The 23,759-nt window shown below is 43.1% G+C and overlaps 2 protein-coding genes and 1 long non-coding RNA gene across 7 annotated transcripts in view; 2 read left to right on the top strand and 1 right to left on the bottom strand.

The window, feature by feature from the left end:
• The window catches only part of AFG1L (AFG1 like ATPase), a 76,538-nt gene extending 74,836 nt beyond the window's left edge, over positions 1 to 1,702 (bottom strand). For 2 of the 4 annotated variants that reach the window (XM_070733314.1, XM_070733313.1), the window contains exon 1: positions 1,399 to 1,521. In XM_070733314.1, the coding sequence (XP_070589415.1) occupies positions 1,399 to 1,498 (100 nt within the window). In that variant the 5' untranslated portion in view covers positions 1,499 to 1,521. Of the gene's footprint in view, positions 1 to 1,398 lie in introns of all 4 variants that reach the window. The other 2 variants (XM_070733317.1, XM_070733315.1) reach the window with 2 other exon arrangements.
• LOC139157012 (uncharacterized) lies at positions 1,419 to 13,175 on the top strand. The gene is made up of 3 exons (XR_011557403.1): positions 1,419 to 1,929; positions 9,725 to 9,889; positions 11,726 to 13,175. It is a non-coding gene; the product is annotated as an uncharacterized lncRNA (long non-coding RNA).
• A 3,673-nt stretch (positions 13,176 to 16,848) lies between these two features.
• SNX3 (sorting nexin 3) overlaps positions 16,849 to 23,759 on the top strand; it is a 33,162-nt gene continuing 26,251 nt past the window's right edge. The window contains exon 1 of one of the 2 annotated variants that reach the window (XM_070733312.1): positions 16,849 to 17,288. In XM_070733312.1, the coding sequence (XP_070589413.1) occupies positions 17,127 to 17,288 (162 nt within the window). In that variant the 5' untranslated portion in view covers positions 16,849 to 17,126. Of the gene's footprint in view, positions 17,337 to 23,759 lie in introns of both variants that reach the window. The other variant, XM_070733311.1, reaches the window with a different exon arrangement.

Below are 23,759 nucleotides of genomic sequence, written 5' to 3'. Positions count from 1 at the left end.
TGTATGTATGTATGTATGTATGCCTTCCACAAAAGTTTAAACACCTATCTCTGCCAGCAGGCTTGGGACCATTAACACCATCAACTTGCCCCAGCCGGTGAATTAATGTATAGGTTGGTTAATTGAATGTGAGTGGGTGGTTTTTTAAGAAAGGGCGGTTTAGTATGTTTTAATTTTAGATTTTCAAATGATATGTATTCACTTTTGTTGTGAGCCGCCCTGAGTCTGAGGAATAGGGCGGCATAGAAATCTAATCTAATAAATATAATAAATAAATATATGTATAATATTAATTAGATTTTTAAGCCGCCCAACTCCTTCCGGACTCTGGGTGGTGTACAATTAAAAACAATCCAAAAAAAAATTTAAACCCCTAAAATAAATCATTCATTTCTTCTTCAAATGAGAAATAAAATTGAACAATCCTAAAAGGGGCATAAAATCCTCAGGCCTTTAGGATTTAGTGGATATGATTGGGGGGGGGGGGAAATCTCTTTTTTTGGTTTCTTTTCTTTTTTTATTAAAGGCAAACTATTATAAAAGTAAGGTTAAGAAATATACAGTACATGTAATTGATATTAAGGATATATGGAGAAGATTGAAGCACTATGGCCTAAATGATTAAATGTGATTAGAATAGAAGCAGCTTAAAAAGTGTAATAGCTTTTTAAATTCATATAAGACATTTGAGTAACTATTTTTGTCCAGATGTCAAATGTAAAGGAGGCAGCATTGGATGGCTTATGTATACCAAATTTTTTAAAAATGAATTATTGTAATGCAATTTAAGATTGATGGTATGTTATTTTGCATATGTGATTGGAGTGGAAAAAAAAATTCTTCCCCCCCCCAAAAAAAAACCATTAGGCCAAAGGATTTTATCCTCAACCCACCGCAACTTTGAAATCTTGTTTTATGGACTTCAACTCCCAGAATTCCCGAGCGACAGCTTCCAGTCTGGCTGGGAAATTCGATTAGATTAACAAGAGTTGGAAGGAACCTTGAATTCTGGGAGTTGAAGTCCACAAAGTCTTAAAAAGTTGCCGCGGTTGAAGGCCCCCCCTTCCTTGTATGTTTTCAAACGGAGCGCGTTAGCAGAACAGCCGGACTTTGTTCTTAACTTTTCACGGACATTGCAGAAGCTTTAAAACCCTCCTCAGCGTTCCTCTTCGGAACACGCGTTTACACCTCCCTGAAAAAGGCCGATGCCGGGCAATTCAAGCGCAGGAAAGCAAGCCGAGCCGCATTAGCTTCCCCTTTAAACTGGGAGTCGTGACAGTCGCTGACCAGGGCTTGAGAACCAGGGGAGTCGTTTTATGACAGCTGACCTTCCAGCTGAGCCTTCCTACAAATGGCGGGTTGACTCGGTTACGTCCTAACGACCCAAGCGCCACTAACCTTTCCGCGGGGCCCAGCAAGTTAGGACGAAAACGGCGGGTCGGATGGCAGCGTTTATCAGCCGGCGCCCAGTAACCAAGGGCGACACGGGAGCCGCCATCTTGACGTGCTTTCTTTCCTCCCTCCCCCCCAAACTCCCCTCCCTTTTTGGATGAGAACTTTATTGGCAGCAGGTATACGGCCAAAAGCCTCTTTTCTGCTCAGCCGGCCCGATTCCATTCACCTTCGCCTTAAACCAGGGACTCGTCCTTTGCAACGGACTACGAGCTCTGGAGGGGCAGCACGTGACCCCGGCAGGCAGCCGGATGCGAAAGGCCTGCTGGGAAGTGGCGTTATTTTTCTGCTTGTACAGTATTTCAACCCTAGCCGGCTCGGTTCTGTCATTTTTTTTTTTTGGCCTGCTGTCTATGTGGGTTTGGTCATACGATCGAGAATGGCACTGTTTGAATTCAATGCGTCAGGTTTATGATCACATATCCGTCTGAATCCGTGAGAGAGCGTAGTGATGGACGGCTTACAATTAACACGCGGGTAAACTTGGCATGTATTGAATATTACGTGAAGATGTTTGTTTATTTTATTATTTATTTGTTTAGAAACACAGAAGATTGACGGCAGAAAAAGACCTCGTGGTCCATCTAGTCTGCCCTTATACTATTTCGTTTATTTTATCTTAGGATGGATATATGTTTATCCCAGTCAGGTTTAAATTCAGTTACTGTGAATTTACCAACCACCTCTGCTGGAAGTTTGTTCCAAGGATCTACTACTCTTTCAGTAAAATAACCCTAACCCTATCAGACATGTGGAAACTAGCCCTAGTCAACGAACGAATCACAACCACAACTCCATCAAGTCAATCAACTAACCAAAAGAACCGTTGAACTTACCTGAACGGTCTTCTCGATGCTCTGGAAGGAGAGTCCAGCATGGGTTTAGCTCTAGTCTTATTGGTAGGACTGAGTTTCAAATTAACATAAATACATAATAATTAGATACCGCCCCCTTGCTGCCCCAAGGAGTCAGTTTTAAAAAACGAAGGTAAGAACAATAACAATTTATTGAACATCATAAATCAGAACAAGAAATTGAACCGAAAAACTCCCCATGGTTCCAGGGAGGGTATGGACTCTCCTTCCAGAGCATCGAGAAGACTGTTCAGGTAAGTTCAACGGTTCTTCTCCCATGCTTCTGGAAGGAGAGTCCAGCATGGGATATACCCAAGTTCAGTGCTCAAGGGTGGGAGTCTGTTGAACCATGGATTGCGTGTCCTCGCACACCTTCTGAAGCACCCGTCTGCCAAACGCCGCCTCCGCCGAAGCAAAGGTATCTAATTTGTAGTGACGAATAAAGGTCGTGGGCGTAGTCCAAGTTGCAGCTCTGCAGATATCCTCAATGGGCGCCTGAGTCGCCCAAGCCGCAGATGACGCCGCACTCCTCGTCGAGTGTGCCTGGATTCCAGTAGGTGGGCTGGTCGAACTCGCCCTGTAAGCCTCGACTATGCATAGTCTCACCCATTGACTAACGGTGTTGGAAGAGACTTTGAGACCCAGTCTAAGGGAACTAAAAGACACAAACAAGGCCTCAATCTTACGTATCGCCTTCGTACGTCTGATGTACAGTTTCAAGGCTCTGCGGACGTCCACCTTGTGCCACTTAAGTGCTAAAGGATGGTCGCCCTTGGCACAGAAATCCGGCAATATCAACTCCTGAGCCCTGTGGAAGTGAGTATTAACTTTGGGGACGAATATAGGGTCTAACCTTAATACTACCCTGTCCGGATAAAAGGTACACAAATCCGGTCTAACCGACAGGGCAGACAATTCAGACACCCGCCGGGCCGAGGTAACCGCTACTAAGAAAATTGTCTTAATAGAGAGGAAACGTAACGACACTGTCCTCAAGGGTTCAAAGGGGAGTCCTGTGAGGGCCTGGAGGACCAAAGTCAAATCCCATGTGGGAAAACGCCGAACCGGAGGAGGGTGTGTATTTGTAGCCCCCCTTAGGAAGTCTTTTATCCATGGATGATGGGCCAAGGGGCCCTCATCTTCTCTTTTTATAATAGTTGCCAATGCCGCCACATGTCGTCTCAACGTGTTTGGCGCTAGGCCCTTGTCCAAACCTGTCTGTAAAAATTCCAGAACCAGAAGAACGGAAGAATATTGAGGTTGCAAATGTCTGGCGGAGCAGAATGATGTGAAAGCGGCCCATGTCGCCTGATAAAGTCGGGTCGTAGAAGGACGTCTAGCAGCCTGAATAGTGGCAATCACGTTGTCCGGAAGTTGACAACTCCTTAAACTGTCCCCCTCAAGTGCCAAGCGGTTAGATGGAACCATTGTGGGTTCGGATGGGTTACAAACCCCTGGCTGAGGGAAATCTGGTCGTCTGGAATCCTCCACGGTGGGGAGACAGAGAGCCCCATGAGGTCTGCGAATCAAGGCCTTCGCGGCCAATGTGGTGCCAACAAGATTATGTCTGCCCCTTCCACGAGAACTTTCCCTATCACCTTCGGGAGAAGCGGAAGGGGGGGAAAGGCATAGAGTAGTGTCTTTGGCCACGGAAGGTGAAGTGCATTGACTCCCTCGGCTCCCGGTGATGAAAACCGGGAGTAGAACCTTGGGAGCTGGGTGTTTTGGTATGTGGCAAACAGATCCACCGCTGGTTCCCCAAAGCGATGGACAATTTCCTGAAAAAGAAGGGGATCAAGTCTCCACTCCGCCGGATCCAGTTCCTGACGGCTGAGCCAATCCGCCTGCTGGTTGTCCTCTCCCGCTATGTGCTCCGCACGTAGAGAGGCAAGGTGAATCTCCGCCCAGTCGAAAAGCAGGACAGTTTCTGTCATGAGTCTGAGTGACCGCGTCCCGCCCTGGTGATTTAAATGTGCCCTGGTGGCAACATTGTCCGTGCGGACGAGAACATGATGCCCCTCCAGCAGGGGTAAAAAGGCCTGGAGTGCCAAACGGACAGCCCGCAACTCCAGGAAATTGATATTGACGGGTCGTAAGTCCTGGGGTGTCCAGAACCCTTGTGTCACCTGGGAGTTGACATGGGCGCCCCATCCCAGGAGGCTGGCATCTGTGGTAAGAATGGTATATGAAAGGTGTCCGAAGAGGGAGCCCTGACGCAGCGCCGAGGACCTCCACCATTTCAGGGAGGATCGTAGCTCCTGTCCCGCGGAGATCAGCCGGTGTGTATGGCTTAGGCGCCGCCACTGGTAAGGGAGTAAGGTCCACTGAAGCATGCGGTAGTGGTAACGGGCCCAAGGTACAATGTCCACGCACGACACCAGTGTTCCCAGCACCTTGGACAGTAGGGACAATGGGGCTTTCCGGTGTCGTTGAAGCCTGTTCACCAGTGCGCACACGTTGAGTTGCCTCTCTGTGGAGAGATACACCTTTCTGGAAACCGTGTCTATCACTGCACCCAGATGGGTGAGCCTGGTCGCAGGCACCAAATGACTCTTCGGCACATTGACCGTAAAGCCATGGTGTTGTAGTAAGGTCAACGTGGTCTGCAACTCCCGATGTGCTGTTCTCCGGTCGCCGGACAGAAGGAGAATATCGTCCAAATATGCAAGGATCCGGATGGACTGGGATCGTAGCTTTGCCATCAGCGCATCCAAGAGCTTCGTGAAGGTGCGCGGGGCCGATGAAAGGCCGAATGGCATTGCCCTGTATTGATAGTGCGCGTTGTGCAGGCAAAATCGAAGAAATTGACGATGCGCCGGATGTATAGGGACGTGCAGATAGGCCTCCTTCAGGTCGACCGTAGTAAGGAAGTCCCCAGGCCGAATGGCGGCCAGGATAGAACGGAGGGAGGCCATCTTGAACCTTCGGTAGACAACGTATTGGTTCAGACGTTTGAGGTTCAAGATGAGCCTGCAACCCCCTGATGATTTGGGTACGAGGAACACCCGTGAATAAAACCCCGTACCCACCTGGCTGCACGGTACCGGCTCGATTGCCTAAATATCCAAGAGATGCAAAATCTCCTGTTCCAAGAGAGTCTTTCTTGTGGGATCCCTGGGGACAGGGCAAGCCACAAACTGGTGAGGAGGATTTTGCAGAAATTCGAGGCGTAGCCCCGAGATACGGTTGCCAGCACCCATGAATCGGTGGTAACTGCCTGCCAGGTTCCGCTGAAACGCTGTAGCCTGCCTCCCAAAGGGACGTCGTGTAGGCAGTCACTTTGAACGCCGAAAATTTCGCTGCTGGGATCCTCGGAAGGGACGTCTGGTTTGGTGGAAGCCTCTAGACCGATCCTGGAAGTAGGAACGGTCACTTCTATAAGGTGTTGAAAAGGTACCTTGGGAATAAGTCCGGGCCGGTTGTGTTGTGGGTGGAGTCTGGTCCCCCCGAAAGGACTGGCGACGAGAATATGGTCCAGTCCTTCGGTCCTGGCGCCGGTACGATCTAGGGAGGACCTTCCTCTTATCCTTATCCTCCACCAAGACGGGCTCGAGAGCCTCCCCAAACAGTTTAGAGCCCTCAAAGGGGGCGGAGGACAATGCCCACTTCGATTTGGCGTCCACCTGCCAGTTTCTCAGCCACAGAAGGCGTCGAGATGATATGGTGGACGCCATAGCCCTGGAGGCGAATTTAGCGGCATGCAGAGTGGCGTCCGTTGAAAATTCCGCCGTCGCCAGGAGTTTATTTAAGTCTTGTCTCAATCGGGTGTCCTCAGGGCCCAGCCGGGCCTGGACCTCCTGAATCCACATAATGGATGCCCGACTGAAAAAGGAAGCAGTAGATGCAGCTCGAAGAGCCCAAGCAGCCATCTGATGTGTCTTCTTTAAGAGCGTCTCCGCCCTTCGCTCGTCAGGCTTGAGGCTATCCGCATTGTCTGAGGGCACAACCGCCGTGGAGACTAATGTGGCCACCGGCTTGTCCACGGGGGGAAACAGCAACAGATTTTCCATGGCATCATCGAATGTATAAAATCTGCGCTCCAAGTTCGAAGGGCCTTGTGCCGCAGCCGGATGCTGCCATGGGCGCTTGACGTTCTGAAGGAATATCTCTAGCGCCGGCACCTTGTCTGATTCCTTGACGGGCTCCTTGCACAAAGTGGCCGATGTGCGCCGGCCATCCCCCGATTCCGCCGGGGCCGCTGCTCCCGGCACGTCCAGGGCCTGCTTGGCTTTGTGCAATAGCACCCGGAATAAGGAGGGCTTGAACAGACCTGCCATTGCCGGCTGCTCGGGAAAGGTAAACTCGTCATCCGACAGATCCATCCCGTGGTCGCTGTCCTGCTCAAAATTGGAATGGTCATCTGCCATGGAATCCAACCCAGTAGGGGGCGGTGGTGACCAGAGATCTCTGGGTTGAGTGGCTTGCGAAGGGAAGGTATGAGCGCGCTGGGTAGCTGCTGCTATGCCTTGTGTGTAGGCATTGGCTACCATGTCTTGAATAGCAGGTGAGAAAGCCTGCCAAGCGTCTGATTGCTCTCTCAGCCCAGCTGCCGTGGGTGTAAAAGTAGCAGAGGGACCGTAAGCTGTCTGCATTCCAAGCTGAGGCATGGCCTGACTATGAGAGGATGATGGCCGCTCAGATCTGACAGTAGGCGAAGGCAAAGGCGGAGGAGGACACTGTGAAGCCTGCCTGTCAGGTGACCAGTCTCTATCAGTTGCAGTCCCTTGAAATCCCATGGACATACTGGGTGAAAGGGAAGATGGAGGAAGAGGCTGGAATGGGTGTATAGTCAGTCCCCCTTGAGTGGGGGGGGGACAAGGCCGCTTCCAAGCGTTGTTCAAGGGCCTTAATTTTCCTCTCAGCTTCACGAAGCGATGAAGCTGACTGAGAAGACTTGATCTTAGGTTTGCCCGAAGATTTCTCTTTGCCCTTTACAATCACCTTGCTCGGCTGGGCCTGCTCTTCCTCCCTAGCGACCTCAATTTTATCAGCCATCATAAGATAGGGGCAGCGTACTTACAATCACGATCACAAGCAATTAGAAAAAAAACGGTCCGAGCACAGAGAAGCTCACTCGCAAGTGAGACTGTGTGTGCAAACTGCCAGCTAGCCACAATTCCATTGGCAGCCATGCCTCGGTGTCAGCCTCAGCGACAGTATCGAGGCAGAATAGGAGCCCTGCGACAGCTTGGCAGCCTGCCAGCTTCGCGCCAATTTGACAGCCGAGCCCAATAAATTTCGCGCTTTCGGGGGCTCCAAAATGGCGGGCGCGACGATTTTCTAGCCTCTGGAGGCAAGGCAGGCACCAACAGGGACACCGAGAGACCCTTCTCTCCTTTAACATTGCTGTCTCCTTGACAGGCGTCCCTAAACGGCTTGAAAACGCCGCCGCGATCCCCTCACTGTGTTCGGAGCGATCAGCTGTTAAGCGGCTCTCAATTAGCTGCCGCGGTGGCGTTAATCTCTTGCCGCACCCGTCAATGGGGGAGGGCGGACCTCCCCCACCTGGGGTGTTTGGGCTAAGTCTGGCCTCGGAGGTCAGTGACTTGAAGCCCCGTTGCTCCTTCTCAGGGCAGTACCCGCGGGGGGAAGGGGCCCCATAAGGAGGAATGGTGGGGGCGCTGTCCGCGGAGGGCAGGAAACCCCAAGCCGATCACGAACCTGTGGTAAAAGAAAAGAAAAAGATTACAAGGTTCAAACATAATTTTAATAATTTAGATATTATTTTTAACATATACTTATCCCGGAGGAAAAAACTCAAGTCCTTAACCTCGACTGAGTTTTTTAAAACTGACTCCTTGGGGCAGCAAGAGGGCGGTATCTAATTATTATGTATTTATGTTAATTTGAAACTCAGTCCTACCAATAAGACTAGAGCTAAACCCATGCTGGACTCTCCTTCCAGAAGCATGGGAGAATGTGACTCCATCAACCAATCAAAATGTTACGACACAGCCATCCAACCCACTTGCAGCAGTTGAGCCAGCATTCCATAGCTCCCACCACTATTTTTAGAAAAACAGCAACTTCAATGACACTTTATTCCCAGGGCACAAAGCCCAAAGCACCAGCCTGAAGGTGACGAGTGTGATCTTGTCAAAACGTCACAAAGACATTCTCGATTTTACACAGGAAAAACCCAAACACACAAAAAACGTATATACCTATACCCATGAAAATATACATATATACATACATGCATACATATGTGTTTAGGAAACTACCGTATATAAATGTATATTTTTATTTAATAAACAGTACATAGCATTACAACACATCTTCGTAATACCTAATCAATTAAGCTGAAATAATACAGAATAGAGAAAGAAGTATAGCTGACAGAACAAACTAGGTAAGGCAACTGAAATGAAAAAGTTTATATTGTGAGTAGTTTTCTTCTTGCAGAATATCGCTGGCTACTCTTGTATAGTATTTCAGTATAATTCACCTTTCTTTGAATCACTGTCTGTCCATTGGCAACATTTAGCAGTTTGGAATCTTCTTTTGAGGTCAAATATCTTTTGGAACATTTTTCCTGTTTGTATACATTTCCTGTTCCCATCAATATCTTTACAGATGATGTTGCAATATTGCTTCCTGGGTCTTCTGTTATGATGGAATGTAGTAAGGAGGTGGATTCCCAGAGTAAAAGGCAACTGAGTCTAGATCAGGGTTCCCAAACGTGGCAACTTTAAGACTTGTGGACTTCAACTCCCAGAATTCTGGGAGAGTCTTAAAGTTATGTGTGAAAGAAAGAAGATGAAGTCACAAACCCTAATAGTTCATACAGTATATGTTAGATGCAGATACCGTAGTAAAGGGTTCAGTTTGCTTAGTTTTTGTCTACAGGTATGAATAAAACAAAATAATCCTTCTTGGGTCATTTTTTGGTTTGAGGCCTAACATCAAACAACTCTGAAATTTCTCCTTAAGGTCTTTTTTCTTTGGCTTTACTACTTTTCTTTCTCCTCCTCCTCTCCATCTCCCAGTTTTCTCCCCCCCCCCTGCACTTCCAGTTTCTTTCCTTCTGTTTCTCATCCTTAGACAGCGTTTTTTCACATTTATCTTTACGTCTTCCTTAACTTCATTCCATAGTTCAGGATTCCAATCTGATTTGTGATGTTTTGCTTTAAAATGCTCAACATCACATAGTAGAAAGTGATTGTCTTTCTTATTGCTCTTTAACTTAATAGGAACTTACACCTGAACATTGTGATCTGTTCTACAGTCAGCACAGGGGTGGGTTCCTCCCAGTTCGGACAGGGTCACTTGAACCAGTAGCGACCCATTGGTGACGTCACTGAACTGGATCGGCTGGTGTTGCCATCTTTTGGGGGGATTTTTAAACAATTTTTTTACTGTTTTGAAGATATTTCCTGTTCTGTTTATTGTAAAAGGACTCTTCCCCTCGCCCCCAGGTTTAAACTGACCGTCCTTCGCCCGAAGCACAGCTGATCAGCTCGTCATCTGTGTTTCGGGCTGATTCCAGATACTGAGCATGCGCAGAAGCCAAATTGCATGAGGGAACCTGCATGGAGTGGGCATGTGCACACAAAATGTTGCAATGCAAATCGATGGCAAAGGTAAGTGGAACCCACCTGAGTCAGCAGCTGCCCATATCTTTGATGCTTTAACTGAGCTCCTCTACCTAATTTTAACAATGTCATCGATTTGATTTCTACGTACTCCTCTTTGATACCAATTTTTTTTGTTATTTGAAGATGTTAAACTATGCCTAAATCATTAGAGTGGAAGAGGTACAAAGGAACCTCTGCCTAAGAAAGCCTCTACTTACAAACTTTTCTAGAAAAGAACCGGGTGTTCAAGATTTTTTTGCCTCTTGTCAAGAACATTTTCCACTTACAAACCCGAGCCTCCGAAACTGTAACCAGAAAAGGCTTTGTGGGGCCTTTCTATGAATCTCCTGGGAGGAAACAAGGCCAGAAAAGGTGGGGAGAAGCCTCCAAGAGGCCTCTCTAGGAATCTCCTGAGAGGAAACAGCCTCCACCCTCCCTGTGGTTTCCCCAATCACATGCATTATTTGCTTTTACATTGATTCCTATCGGAAAAAATGCTTCTTACAAACTTTTCTACTTAGGAACCCGGTCACGGAACGAATTACAGTAATTTCGTAAAGAGAGGTACGTAAAGGCCTCCTACTTCAATTTTGTTTTCTAAACCACACACTACAACTATATATTGATCCTTAATATTTTTTAACTTTGGCATCTAGTCTCCAGTTACAAGCAACACATCTTGTGTCAATAGTGTACATTATGCAGCATTTGCACTCATTTTGTTAGTTAATAATGACCTTCATATAATACAAACTTTTAAATTAGTGAATAGTGACTGAATTTTTAAGCATGGTTTTAAAATTAAGAACTTTACTAACTGATTTCAGTAAAAATTAAATGCACTCATTAATTTCCAATAAAATCAAGAAATCTTAAACCTGGTTAATTTTGTGAACCCTGTTTCCTATTCTTTTTCTTACACCATTTATTTATGAAGAAATGGAAAACGTAGATAACTCAAGCACAGGAATAATCTAAATAAAATTGAGAACAACAGAATTCAGGATTATGTTACAAAACAAAATGTATGTTATTTATTGTATAAATGTACACACAGTGAAGCTTGTTTAAAGGTATGTATAAGATTGCACTGTTGCTAATTGTATCACCATTTTTATAAGGTTTAAAAATAACTTTCTTCTGTCCTTTTTTTGAGCTTTAATGAGTTAAATCACTCTCAGATGTTAAATTCATCAACACCTGGACCCATTTAACAATGAACTCCACTGTGCAAATCACTATGAATTGCACAGACATTTTAAAAAAGACATTGCATATTTGCTAAAAGCAATATTTTTAGATACTGGAACAGAGAATAAACAACTTTGGCAAAAAAAAGTGATTTAAATAACAAATAACTTCTCTCTATAAACAGCTTAGCTCCTTGAGAACAATGAATAAACAAGGAGACAAGAGTCTTTTTCCTCTCTCTTTGCATTATTAACTCTCATCACGATATGAATGGGTGAAATGTCAGGAATAATTGGAGAAAATCACAGCATAATCTTCGGCAAAAACATCTGATTTATTTAAATTGTCACTACTCATTCTTAATAAATCCTTTCTTTAACCTTTTGATCTGCAATCCAGCAGGCTAAAAAACTGGATGCTTGTGTGTGATGCACATCTGCTTTAACAACTGCACACTCTTGCATGCTGAGTAGAGTCTGGATCATGAACCCCTTTGCTCAGGTGCTGACATGACCTTTCTGGCATAGCTCCAATCACAGTGCTAGGGAATTCAGATGACACACGATATAGGTTAAATATAGAAATGAAAGTAAAGAACAGATTGAGAATAGGTATGTCATTTTATCAACGTTTACTTTATCTTCTCTACAGATTTTCACTACAAGCACCGGTTTGTAATTTTGCATGTGTGAGAATGATATACAACGCATAATCCAGCTGTATCAAGCTTTTCTGTACCAAAGGGAATATGATCAAGAGCACACAATTGAATTTCAAGTGGGAGGGGTCACATTCTTTTTTGATGGCCTGATGGCTATGTTCGTCTTGTGTCTATACAGCAGGGAGACATATGTGTAGATATTATTTATATTTTATTATATACTCTACCGTAGTTCTGCATATGGAAAGTATGTCCTTTGTCAAATTTCATTTTTCTTTCCAATCATTCTAATAGCCTGTTTGATGGTGTCAGAGAAATATTGTAGCATGTTTTGTTAGGGAGAATTGACTAAGAATGCTAATATGAGGTAATATTATAGATTGTAGTTCATTTGATAATACACATGAAATATTATCCTGGCATATTTCTATATCCATTGTTGTGACTATGGATGACAAATAGTAAATACTACAGACAAAAATATACAAAATTGGCTGAGACTAATAATTATCTATAGGTATGTCATTTTATAAGACAGATGTTGAATTCAAGATACAGTGTTCCCTCGCTTTTTGCGGGGGATGCGTTCCGAGACCACCCGCGAAAGTCGGATTTCCGCGAAGTAGAGATGCGGAAGTAAACACACTATTTTTGGCTATGAACAGTATCATAAGCCTTCCCTTAACACTTTAAACCCCTAAATTGCAATTTTCCATTCCCTTAGCAACCATTCAGATTATTACTCACCATGTTTATTTATTAAAGTTTATTAAAAAAAATATTTATTAAAGGCAAACAAAAGTTTGGCGATGACATATGACGTCATTGGGTGGGAAAAACCGTGGTATAGGGAAAAAACCCGCAAAGTATTTTTTTAATTAATATTTTTGGGAAACCGTGGTATAGACTTTCCACGAAGTTCGAACCTGCGAAAATTGAGGGAACACTGTATATTCTTCTCTACCTATCTCATAAGGGGCCCATCAGCTTCCATTATCTTCTGTAAAGACCCTGCAAATTTGTCTGTTTATGGTGATGCTTAATGGTGTGTGTGAACCCTTTTGAATTTTCAGTATTTTTACATAAGTGTGCATAAGTATGACCTAAGATGCCTTCTCTACACAAGTCCTAAAACTAGATAAAGAGAACCCAATTAAACAAGTTAAAAGCATTAAATTTGTCAATTTGTTTACTGAGAAAAACAGAGAGGCTTTTTAATTGTAGCATGCAAGTTGTGGAATCCCTGCCACAAGGAAATTTGTCTCATCATCTGGTTGTTTTAGATGTTAAAGTGATTCAGAAGATATTAAAGAGACTGGTTTTATATCATAAATTAATTATGTGGTGTCTGTATGGCTTTTAATGATGGTGACTTTTTAACTTCATAAGCAACCATATTTTATAAAGGCTTTCTTTCAAATTAAACATATTCAAATGAAATATACTGTATTCTAACTGCATTGTTTATTAATGGCAAAATTCCAAATACGTTTTGTGATTTCGTTTACTCTCAATATATGTTTATAGGGCTATAGATACACACCTATTACTCTTTTCTTGTGTTTTGATTGTCAGTAAACTCAAGTGTATTTGAACCACAGATTTCAATACTACAAAACTCATGGAAGTGCCTTTTGGGTTTTTTTTTAATGTAAGTATTGAAGAACATCTTTATTGTGATTAATGGCCAATACCTAAGAAAACTCAATAAGCCAAATCACAAACCCTAAATACTCGAGGGAATTTTAAAAAAATATTTAAATTTTAAATATTTATATTTAATATTTATATTTTAAAATTTTTTAAACAAATTTATTTAGATGTGGGTCTATTAATTATGAATGTGTGACAGCTTAATAATAATCAATAACAAACATATTATGATTTCAATAGCCCTTTTGCCAAATGGCAAAACCTTAACCCAAATGAGATGGTCTTGTGTTTCCCTTCTAGGGTAGCTGTAAGGTACAGTAATCAGCCAACATTTGCAGTATCCCTTTTAAGTCAGAGATGAGAAAATATAAACATATCTTCCACATAGAGTTGAAATATGCTAATTTGAAGTAGGTAAGCAGCAGTCATTCATTACAACTAGAGAATTGATACAATAATTAATCACAGGGCAAAGTTACATTCCAGCTGAACCTCTATTAACAGGAATTTCATTGGCATATATCCTTAGAATTTTTATAATACTTTTATGATAGACTGATCATAATGTTTATATATAAGCAAGTCTTCTCTCCATAGAGGAGTTTGCATAGTAGATTGGACCTAGAAAGGTACTAGAGCAAAGCATGATCAAAGAGGCTGTGGTCACTTCTAAATCCAATTAGTTCCATAATATATTTTATGAATTCATCTAATCTAGGAATTTAACAAATAGATGCTCGGTATTGCTAATGATGCTGAGGAAGCTGATAGGCTGGTAGTTAGATAAAAGTTTCTGAGTCCCCCTTTAAAATATGAGAAATATCAAGACAGATCCCATTGAGGCATCAGCACTTTTCTGTGAATGAGCCAAGTTTCTTGAAAGATAGTTTTTTCTTGTATTGAGTTAATTTCTTAAGGTGTTTCCTCATGGTGATTCTATCTTGATTTATGTGTAAAGAAGAATCATCTCTATGACTAGTAAAGCAAATAGTTAACACCCTTTGGCCTTCCAGCATTCTTGATCAAATGTTCAGTGAATGCAACTGCTGCTTTTTATAAATTTACTTTTACTTTAGAGCTGATGATAGAAACTGAGTGTGTCAGTTGTAGGCAATAAAAATATCGGCTTTGTTCTCACATTCTAAAATGGTGGTTCTAAGCTATAACACTTCTTCCACAGTAAATATAAATGCTTTGTTTTTGCTGGGTCAGGCCCAACTCTGATTCATTTCTAGGAATCATATTAGGCTCAAAGTGAATATTTCAAAAGTTGCAATTTCAAGATACTGTGAAAGTGCTGTTCTCCAAATTGTATATTAAAAACGCTGATTCAGGCCTTTCCCCCCCCTGAATTCTGATGAAAGACTTAACTAAATTTCCTTCCTCAAAATCTGAAGGGTACTGTATGAGCATGATGAACTTAGCGTTCTTTGAAGAGAGGTGTCATAGATGAATTGCGTTCCATGGAAGTTAATTGTCTTGATGGCAGCTACTCAGAATCATTTTAACAGCAATCAACATATGTCACACTTCTGTTGCTTTCTGTAAAAATTTTTTAAAGCAGATGTAAAAGAGCACAGTAAGAATCAATTGGCTAGATTCATATATCAATCTTAAAGCACAAACTTAGAATAGTACATGAAATCAGCCACTGTTTTGCTGTTGAGGAAGTACTGCATTCATTCATAAATTGGATTGTGTAAATAATCCAGATGAATGTCTGAATCAAAAGCAAACCCCATGACTTCCAAATAAGTGTACAATTCTGAACTGCTTCAGGCAATTATAAAGGTGATGATGGTATCTGTTATTTTTTTCTCCAGAGTTGGGTATATGTCATTATTCTATATTTACTGTATGTAATGCTGTTTACAGTTAGTGTATTTCAAATACACAAGGAGAACTATATATTTTGATGATCATATAAATCTTCCAAATAAGTAGCAGAATTAGATTACCACTTATGTTTTTCCCTTTAACCTCCTTTTAAAAATACTGTTAACAGAAACGGTAGAAATGGAAGAGGATATGCAAAAGATAAGACCTTAACTGTTGGTTGCTCCTCTAAACTCGGGCCTAGCATAGTTCCAGCCAGAGCATCCTAGGGACAAGTTGATTAGGGTAGCCCACCTCCCTCGCTTCTCCCTGCGGCGCATTTCCAAGTCACACTTGGCCAATAAAGAATTGGATTCTATGCTATACAGTATTCCTATCCTATCCCATCCTATTCTATTCTCTTCTACTCTATTCTATATTTCTATTCTTTTCTATATTCCTATTCTATTCTACTTTATTCTATATTCCTACTATTCTCTTTATTCTATGTTCCTATTCGATTCTATATTCCTATTCTATTCTGTATTCCTATTTTATTCTACTCTATGTGATTCTATATTCCTATTCTATTCTATTCTATATTCCTGTTCTATTCTACTCTTTTCTATAAGGGTCACCCAGAAAGTAATGCACCACATTTTTTTCCTTCAACAATTATTTATAATGAAACTTACACACAAGAAAGAATGATGTTTCTTCTACACTCCCTATTTTCCCACGTACTCTCCATCCCGTTCTATGGCCGTCCTCCAGCAAGACACAAGGGCGTGTATGCCCTGTCAGTACCACTCTTTGTTCTGGTCACAAAACCTTGGAGCTCTGCTGAACCATCTTCTAATGGCCTCACCGTCCGTGCCCAGTGACTGCAGATATTTCCGTCGACTGCAGATTCTCCATAAACTGTACACAAACGTTTGTGAATGTTCCCAACAGTTTCCTTCTCCACAGTGAGAAATTCAATGGCAACATGCTGCTTGTAACGTAAATCACTTACAGACACCATTTTGAAACTGCTGTAGCTACGCTATCTGTCTGAAGAAACCCAAAATTTTCACACACACTCCTGACAACTCAAATAATGTATATCTAAAGTTTCGCATTCGTACCATTACTGTAGGCTGAGAAAAAAAATGTGCATTCCTTTCTGGGCAACCCTCCTATATTTCTATTCTATTCTATACTGTATTTCTATTCTACTCTGTTCTATTGTATACTGCTCAAAAAAATAAAGGGAACACTTAAGCAACACAATATAACTCCAAGTATATCAAACTTCTGTGAAACCAAACTGTCTACTTAGGAAGCAACACTGATTGACAATCAGTTTCACATGTTCTCAGCACATTCAACTTTGTACAGAACAAAGTATTCAATGAGAAGATTTCATTCATTCCGGTCTAGGATGTGTTCTTTGAGTGTTCCCTTTATGATTTTGAGCAGTGTATTCTATATTCTTATTCTATATTCCTATTCTATTCTAGATGAGCACCCTTCGCCTTCCGAGTCGGTTTCTCTTCTGCTCTTTTGACTTTCCTCGGCCAGGAGTAGAGAGCACTTCGGACCTCATCATTCAGGGGGTCTTTCCCGGACAAAAGGGAAAACTACAAGTCCCAAGATGCTTTGCGTACGCGCCGGGCTTCTACCAACCACCACCACCCCACCAGCCGCGCGCGGGCGGCGGCTGGGCCAGAGCGTGTCGCGGGGGCGTCGCGACGGCAGGTCGCCCGTAAATAAGGAGGCGGGCGGGGGCGGGCGGTTGCGTTCCGGCGGCCGAGCGACCTCCGTTCCCTTTCCCTCGGCCCTGGACCCCGCCCTGGTCTCTCTTGCGGCGGCGGCTTGTCTCGGCGCGGCTCCGCTACGCCCGACTGGACGGAGGCAGAAAGGCGGCGGAGGGCGAGAGCGATGGCTGACACCGTGGCGGACACCCGGCGCCTCATAACGAAGCCGCAGAACCTCAACGACGCTTACGGGCCCCCGAGCAACTTCCTGGAGATTGACGTCAGCAACCCCCAGACGGTGGGGGTGGGGCGGGGGCGCTTTACCACCTACGAGGTCAGAGTCAAGGTGAGAGATCTCAGTGAGGCTGCTGCCCCCGAGGGCTGGAGAGAGAAGGTGAGGGGACACACTGACGTCTGGCTTTGGGGGTATCGATTCGAGGTTGCAAGGGGGTGCAGGGCCCCCTTATTCAATCTTCCCCTCCTTGTACTGTCATTAGTACACAGGCCTTTCCTGAGGGAAGATTCTTACTAAAGGGGTTCGCCTTCCTCTCTGCTATTTCTCATTTCTCACCTGTCCTCCTTTCTGCCTCCCCACAAGAAAGAAAGCTAGGAGTGATTTTTATGGCAGCCCCAGCAACTTTCAGCCAAGGTTTGTAGGCAAGATGTCTCCGCATCTAGGTCCCAATGGATTGCTCTCCATTATCAACATCCTGGCCTGCTTTATTTTATTTTATTTATTTATTGTTTTATTTTTAATTTAATTTAATTTAATTTCTATACCGAGAGCATAGGTACCAAAGACAAATTCCTTGTGTGTCCAATCACACTTGGCCAATAAAATAATTCTATCCTATTCTATTATATGCCACCCAACTCCCAAAGGACTCTGGGCGGCGTATACATTTTTTGAGTCTTAAGAGGAGATTCCTTGTTTAATGCACACGGTTTAATGTGCTCGAAGTATCACAGTCTTGGGATCCTGCTTGTCCAGCAGCTTTTAACTCGGTGCCTACTCTATCCATATCTTACAGAATGGATTAAAAAAAAACCCACATGAGCATGCAACAGATTCAAACTTAATATTAACTGCTCCAAATGTGACTGTAAAAAATATGACTTTAGCAATTGAGTTGTCGAAACATGGAACTCATTACCGGACTCAGTAGTGACAACCCCTAACCCCCAACATTTTTCCCTTAGACTATCCACGATTGACCTCTCCAGGTTCCTAAGAGGTCAGCAAGGGGCGTACATAAGTGCACTAGTGTGCCTTCAGTCCCCTGTCGAATTGTCTCTCCTTTATCTCATACATTTTTTCTTCCTTTCATATATCTTCTCCCCTATTTTTATATATTTTCTTCTATCCTTTTCTTTATATATATTACTACTACTTGTCTGTTCTCTTCAATGTCTATTGTGTATTGGACAAAATAAATAAATAAAATAAAATAATAATAAACATGGAGCAGGATTCTTCAAAGCTAGGTCAAGATCCTGGTTAATTGGTAAACTTTTCAAATGCTTGACATTGTTGTGAGCCGCCCAAAGTCCTTAGGGAGTAGGACGGCATACAAATGGACATAAATAAATAAACAAACAAATAAATACAAATGAAATGAATTAAAAAACAAAATAAACAAATAGTTTGGTGTTTGTTATCTCTTCTGGCCAAAGTGTAGTTTGCTTTGGCTTTTGCATTTGTCTGCACTATAGCCATGTGCTGATCTGGCATAAAAAGATTTCTCCTACTTCTGTGTGGTTCACACCCTTTCTTGAGTACTTCTGTGCTCAAGTTACTCTCTGTGGCAGATTATCTTTCCGGGAATTTTGAATTTGTTCTCCAAGAAAAAAAATATATCACAAATTTACATGTCTACATTGTAACTTGTACTCCTATTGATATGTAACATTCTCAAATATACCCTGTATTAAGATGTGTGTATATACGATACTTGGAAAGAGGGTACAATTCTAAATGATTTCAAATACAATTTTCTAAAAGTGGAATTGCAAGTATTAGTACATGTTACAAGAATATATCTTTATACCCTGTTTTCCCCAAAATAAGACATCCCCTGATAATAAGCCCAATTGGATTTTTGAGTGCATGGCAAGAAGGCCAAGCATTTATTTCAGGGTTCAAAAAAATATAAGACAGGGTCTTAATTGGGGGTAGGGTGGGGGAATATGATACTAAAAAGGTTAATGCAGACAACATTAAAGAGTGTTACTGTTTAATAAACTATGTTTATTAAACAGTAAAAACATCTAATCTTTAATATAGTATTGTTATTTCGTGGCAGTGTTTCAGTAATCTTTATCTTTCACTTCACTGAATAAAACATTTTTCTCATTCAAAAAACAAAATATACGGAGCTTTTCAGTATACAGTGGTACCTCGAGATACGAGTTTAATTCGTTCCGGACCTGCGCTCTTAAGTCGAGCAGCTCTTATCTCGAACGACTTTTCCCCATAGGAATTAATGTAAATAATTTTAATTGGTTCCAGCCCTCAAAAAACTCACAAAGTTAGTCTAAATTATGCAAAAAGACATTGCAAGAATAAATGTAACTTTACTTATTAATAAGATGATAAGCTGAGAGCTTCCCTTCCCTTCCTCTTTTTACCCAAAACAATCAACATGGCAAACTTTTATTTTTATTCATTAAACTGTAGTTATTTATTCAACTTCACTGCCACCCAATCCTGTAGAGGGAGGAAAGAAGGGAGGAAGGAAAAGGAAAGCAAGAAATGGAGGGAGGAAAGGAAGGAAGGAAAGAAAGAAAGGAAGGAAGAAAGAAAGGGTGAAGGGACAGGAACAGAGGAAGGAAGCAAGGAAACTTATGAAAGGGGAGAGTAACTTCACTGCCACCCAATCCTGTAGAGGGAGGAAAGAAGGGAGGAAGGAAAAGGAAAGCAAGAAATAGAGGAAGGGAAGGTAAAAGAGAGAAAGAAAAAGAGCAAGAAAGAAAGCAAGCAAGAGAGAAAGAAAGAAAATGAAAGAGAAATAAAAATAGAGAGGGAGAATGAAAGAAATGGAAGGAGGGAAGGAAGGAGAGAAAGAAAGAGAAAGAAAGAAAGAAAGAAAGAGAAAGAAAGAAAGAGAAAGAAAAAAGAATGAAAGAGCAAGAGAGCAAGAGAGAAAAAGAAAGAGAGAGAGAAAGAAAGAAAGAAAGAAAGAAAGGCAACTTCAAAGAAAGGCTCACTGAGCATCTCTCACTCTCTCTCTCTTTCTATCCCTCTCTCTTTCTCTCCCCCCTCTCCCCCCCTTTCCCTCTCTCTTTCTCTCTCTCCCTCTCTCTTTCTCTCCCCCCTCTCCCCCCTTTCCCTCTCCCCCCCAGGCCGGCAGCGATGTTTTAAAACAGCCGCGCCGTTTGCGAGCTAACTCCTGAGGTGCGGAAGTTCGCCTTTGGCGTTTGGGCCACTTGGAATGTGAAATTCAAAACAGCGTTCGGATCCCCCCACCCCCAGCAGAAGCCAAGGACCCCCAGAGTGGGGCGGCAGGGGAGGCGACCGCCTCTCCACTCACCAAGTGCCGGGATACGAGCCGAGAAGAGCCGGGCTGGCTTACTTTCCTTCCTTCCCGCGCTGATGCAGAGCCACTCGAACAAAGCGTCATGCCCCCCTGACGCTTTTGGCAGCAAAAGAGCCCAGCGTCGCTTCGGAAGCCGCCGAAAGCATCAGAGGGGCGCGACGCTTTGTTTGAGTGGCTCTGCATCAGCGCGGGAAGGAAGGAAAGTAAGCCAGCCCGGCTCTTCTCGGCTCGTATCGCGGAGAGGGGCGGCATACAAATCCAAGTAATAAATAAAATAAAATAAAAAAATGTCTCTCCTCTCCCAGCTCTTATCTCGAGTAGCTCTTAAGTCGAGCAGCTCTTATGTCGGGGTTCCACTGTATTCTAAAATCTTTCTAATTTTCCATTAGAAAAGCAGAAAGCCCCCTTGGCTTCCTTTTTCCTGTTTTTCCTTGGGTTCTCAGCTTTTCAGAGCCTTCAGCACCATTGGAAAATTACCAGGCACATTTCTCATCCTTATATTAAAAAAAGAATATAAATTTCCTAGTCATTTGACAAGAAATTTTTTTTTAAAGAAAAATGTCCAGTAAAATGTTCCCTGAATGCCTATAAGGAAAGTTTTATAGTGGTTTGTCTGTTGTTTGACTATCTGACGTCATAACATACAAAATTTGTCTCTGAATGCAGAAACTTAGATTTGTTTTTTCACTTCACTCTAGTGTGTCCATAGTTCCTTTTATACCAGAAAAGGAAGCCTGGCCTGACTTTGTTAAGGATGTATGTTGTCCTAATGCTATTTAACATCTACATGAAACCGCTGGGTGAGATCATCCAAGGACATGGGGTGAGGTATCATCAATATGCCGATGATACCCAGCTTTACATCTCCACCCCATGCCCAGTCAACGAAGCGGTGGAAGTGATGTGCCGGTGCCTGGAGGCTGTTGGGGCCTGGATGGGTGTCAACAGACTCAAACTCAACCCGGATAAGACGGAGTGGCTGTGGGTTCTGCCTCCCAAGGACAATCCCATCTGTCCGTCCATTACTCTGGGAGGGGGGAATTACTGACCCCCTCAGAGAGGGTCTGCAACTTGGGCGTCCTCCTCGATCCACAGCTCACATTAGAAAACCATCTCTCAGCTGTGGCGAGGGGGGCGTTTGCCCAGGTTCGCCTGGTGCACCAGTTGCGGCCCTATCTGGACCGGGACTCATTGCTAACAGTCACTCATGCCCTCATCACCTCGAGGTTCAACTACTGTAATGCTCTCTACATGGGGCTACCTTTGAAAAGTGTTCGGAAACTTCAGATCGTGCAGAATGCAGCTGCGAGAGCAGTCATGGGCTTACCCAGGTATGCCCATGTTTCACCATCACTCCGCAGTCTGCATTGGCTGCCGATCAGTTTCCGGTCACAATTCAAAGTGTTGGTTATGACCTTTAAAGCCCTTCATGGCATCGGACCAGAATATCTCCGAGACCGCCTTCTGCCGCACGAATCCCAGCGACCGATTAGGTCCCACAGAGTGGGCCTCCTCCGGGTCCCGTCAACTAAACAATGTCGGTTGGCGGGCCCCAGGGGGAGAGCCTTCTCTGTGGCGGCACCGACTCTCTGGAACCAACTCCCCCCGGAGATCAGAACTGCCCCTACTCTTCCTGCCTTCCGTAAACTCCTCAAAACCCACCTTTGCCGTCAGGCATGGGGGAACTAAACATCTCCCCCTGGGCACATTTAATTTATACATGGTATGCCTGTGTGTGTGTCTGTTAGTATATGGGGTTTTTTAAATCTTTAAATATTTTAATTAATTGAATTATTTATGATTTGTTTTACACTTGTTGTGAGCCGCCCCGAGTCTTCGGAGAGGGGCGGCATACAAATCCAAATAATAAATAAATAAATAAATAAAATCTCCTTTTAATTGCATTTCTCTGCTTGGCTGCCTGCATTTTTGTAAGTTAAAGACTAATCAAGAGAATGTATTCTGTTGTGGATACTTCACATTCATCTTATCTCCATGATCATGAAGAGATAATTTCAAGGCTATTTGGTTTTAAAAGAGTATGTCAACACTCTCTTGGTATGGAGAACTTATGCCTTCAAAGAAATTATAACAGATAAGGCCCTACACCTGAATCATTACAGACTGCTTCTTAAATATGTCAGTAACTTGATAACTTGTTCTGTCCTTCACCTCCTAAAGACCAAAGCTTTAGATTATCCCTTTAAACAACAAATATTTTAACATGCCATATGCAATCATGGAGAGTTGTACAGTTCCTTAAATAATCATAACGTAAACATGATTTTAGATCTTTATTGGAAGTTTGATATGAAGCAAACATGGCTGGCATTGATCCCTGATCCTTTCTAGTCACACATTTCTAGGAAAGTTAAAGATGGTAGCATAAGCCAAATCTGTTGACTGGTGTGCTTATTGTTTCCTGAAGTTAGAAAGAATTTGGAATATATCTTATCTCTGTATGTGAGTGGATAAAGAAGATTAATGTGTGTATTTAAGATATGTCTGGTGGTTAATACTATATCAGCTGAGATAGGATCATCTTTGACTCTGGACAGAGTGGCAGTTCCTTGGACTGAGCTGATGTGCAGTTTGGGGAGCCTTGAGCAATGATGACTGTGCTTGGGGGAAGGGGGCTTTGCACAGATTCATCTACTGCTCCAATTGCACCCTTTCTTCGACCAGGAGGCCTGGCTCAGAGTGACTCATGCCTTGGTCACCTTCTGTTTGCATTACTGCAATGAGCTCTACATGGGGCTGCCCTTGAAGGCCACTTGGAAACTTCAATTGGTCTAGAATGCAGCAGTGCATACAATAATGGGGTCCCTAGATTTGCCCATGTAATACTTTGAAATGTGAACTGTTCCTTTTCTTCCAGTTCCTTTCCAGGTGCAATTCAAGATGCTAGTCACTGGTTTGTAAAGCTGTTAAGTGTTGACGTGTGGCATGTCACCTTTGACATGCACATCACAAATTCACCATCACTGCCCTAAGGACATCTACCTATGCTGCTACACTACTACATCAGATAGGATGGGCATACTTCTATCTTATGGCAACTTTGTGTGGTAGCCCCTGCTCTATGGAACAGGTCTCTGCTCTCTTAGCTTTCTGAAAAGCACTGAAGACCTGGCTTTAGTTCCAAGTGTTGAGATAAGAAAAAGTGACTACACATCAGAAGTTTAATTTGGCACCAAGTTCTTGTTTTTAACACATTTAATTTTTAGTTTTAATATGCTGTTTTAACTTTTGATTGAGAGCCACCCTGAGTTGGTTAAAAG

The sequence above is a fragment of the Erythrolamprus reginae genome, chromosome 1 (assembly GCF_031021105.1).
Source record: "Erythrolamprus reginae isolate rEryReg1 chromosome 1, rEryReg1.hap1, whole genome shotgun sequence".
NCBI lineage: Eukaryota > Metazoa > Chordata > Lepidosauria > Squamata > Dipsadidae > Erythrolamprus > Erythrolamprus reginae.
The sequence above is the reverse complement of the archived record's forward strand: the minus strand, read 5'-3'. Positions and strand labels throughout refer to the sequence as shown.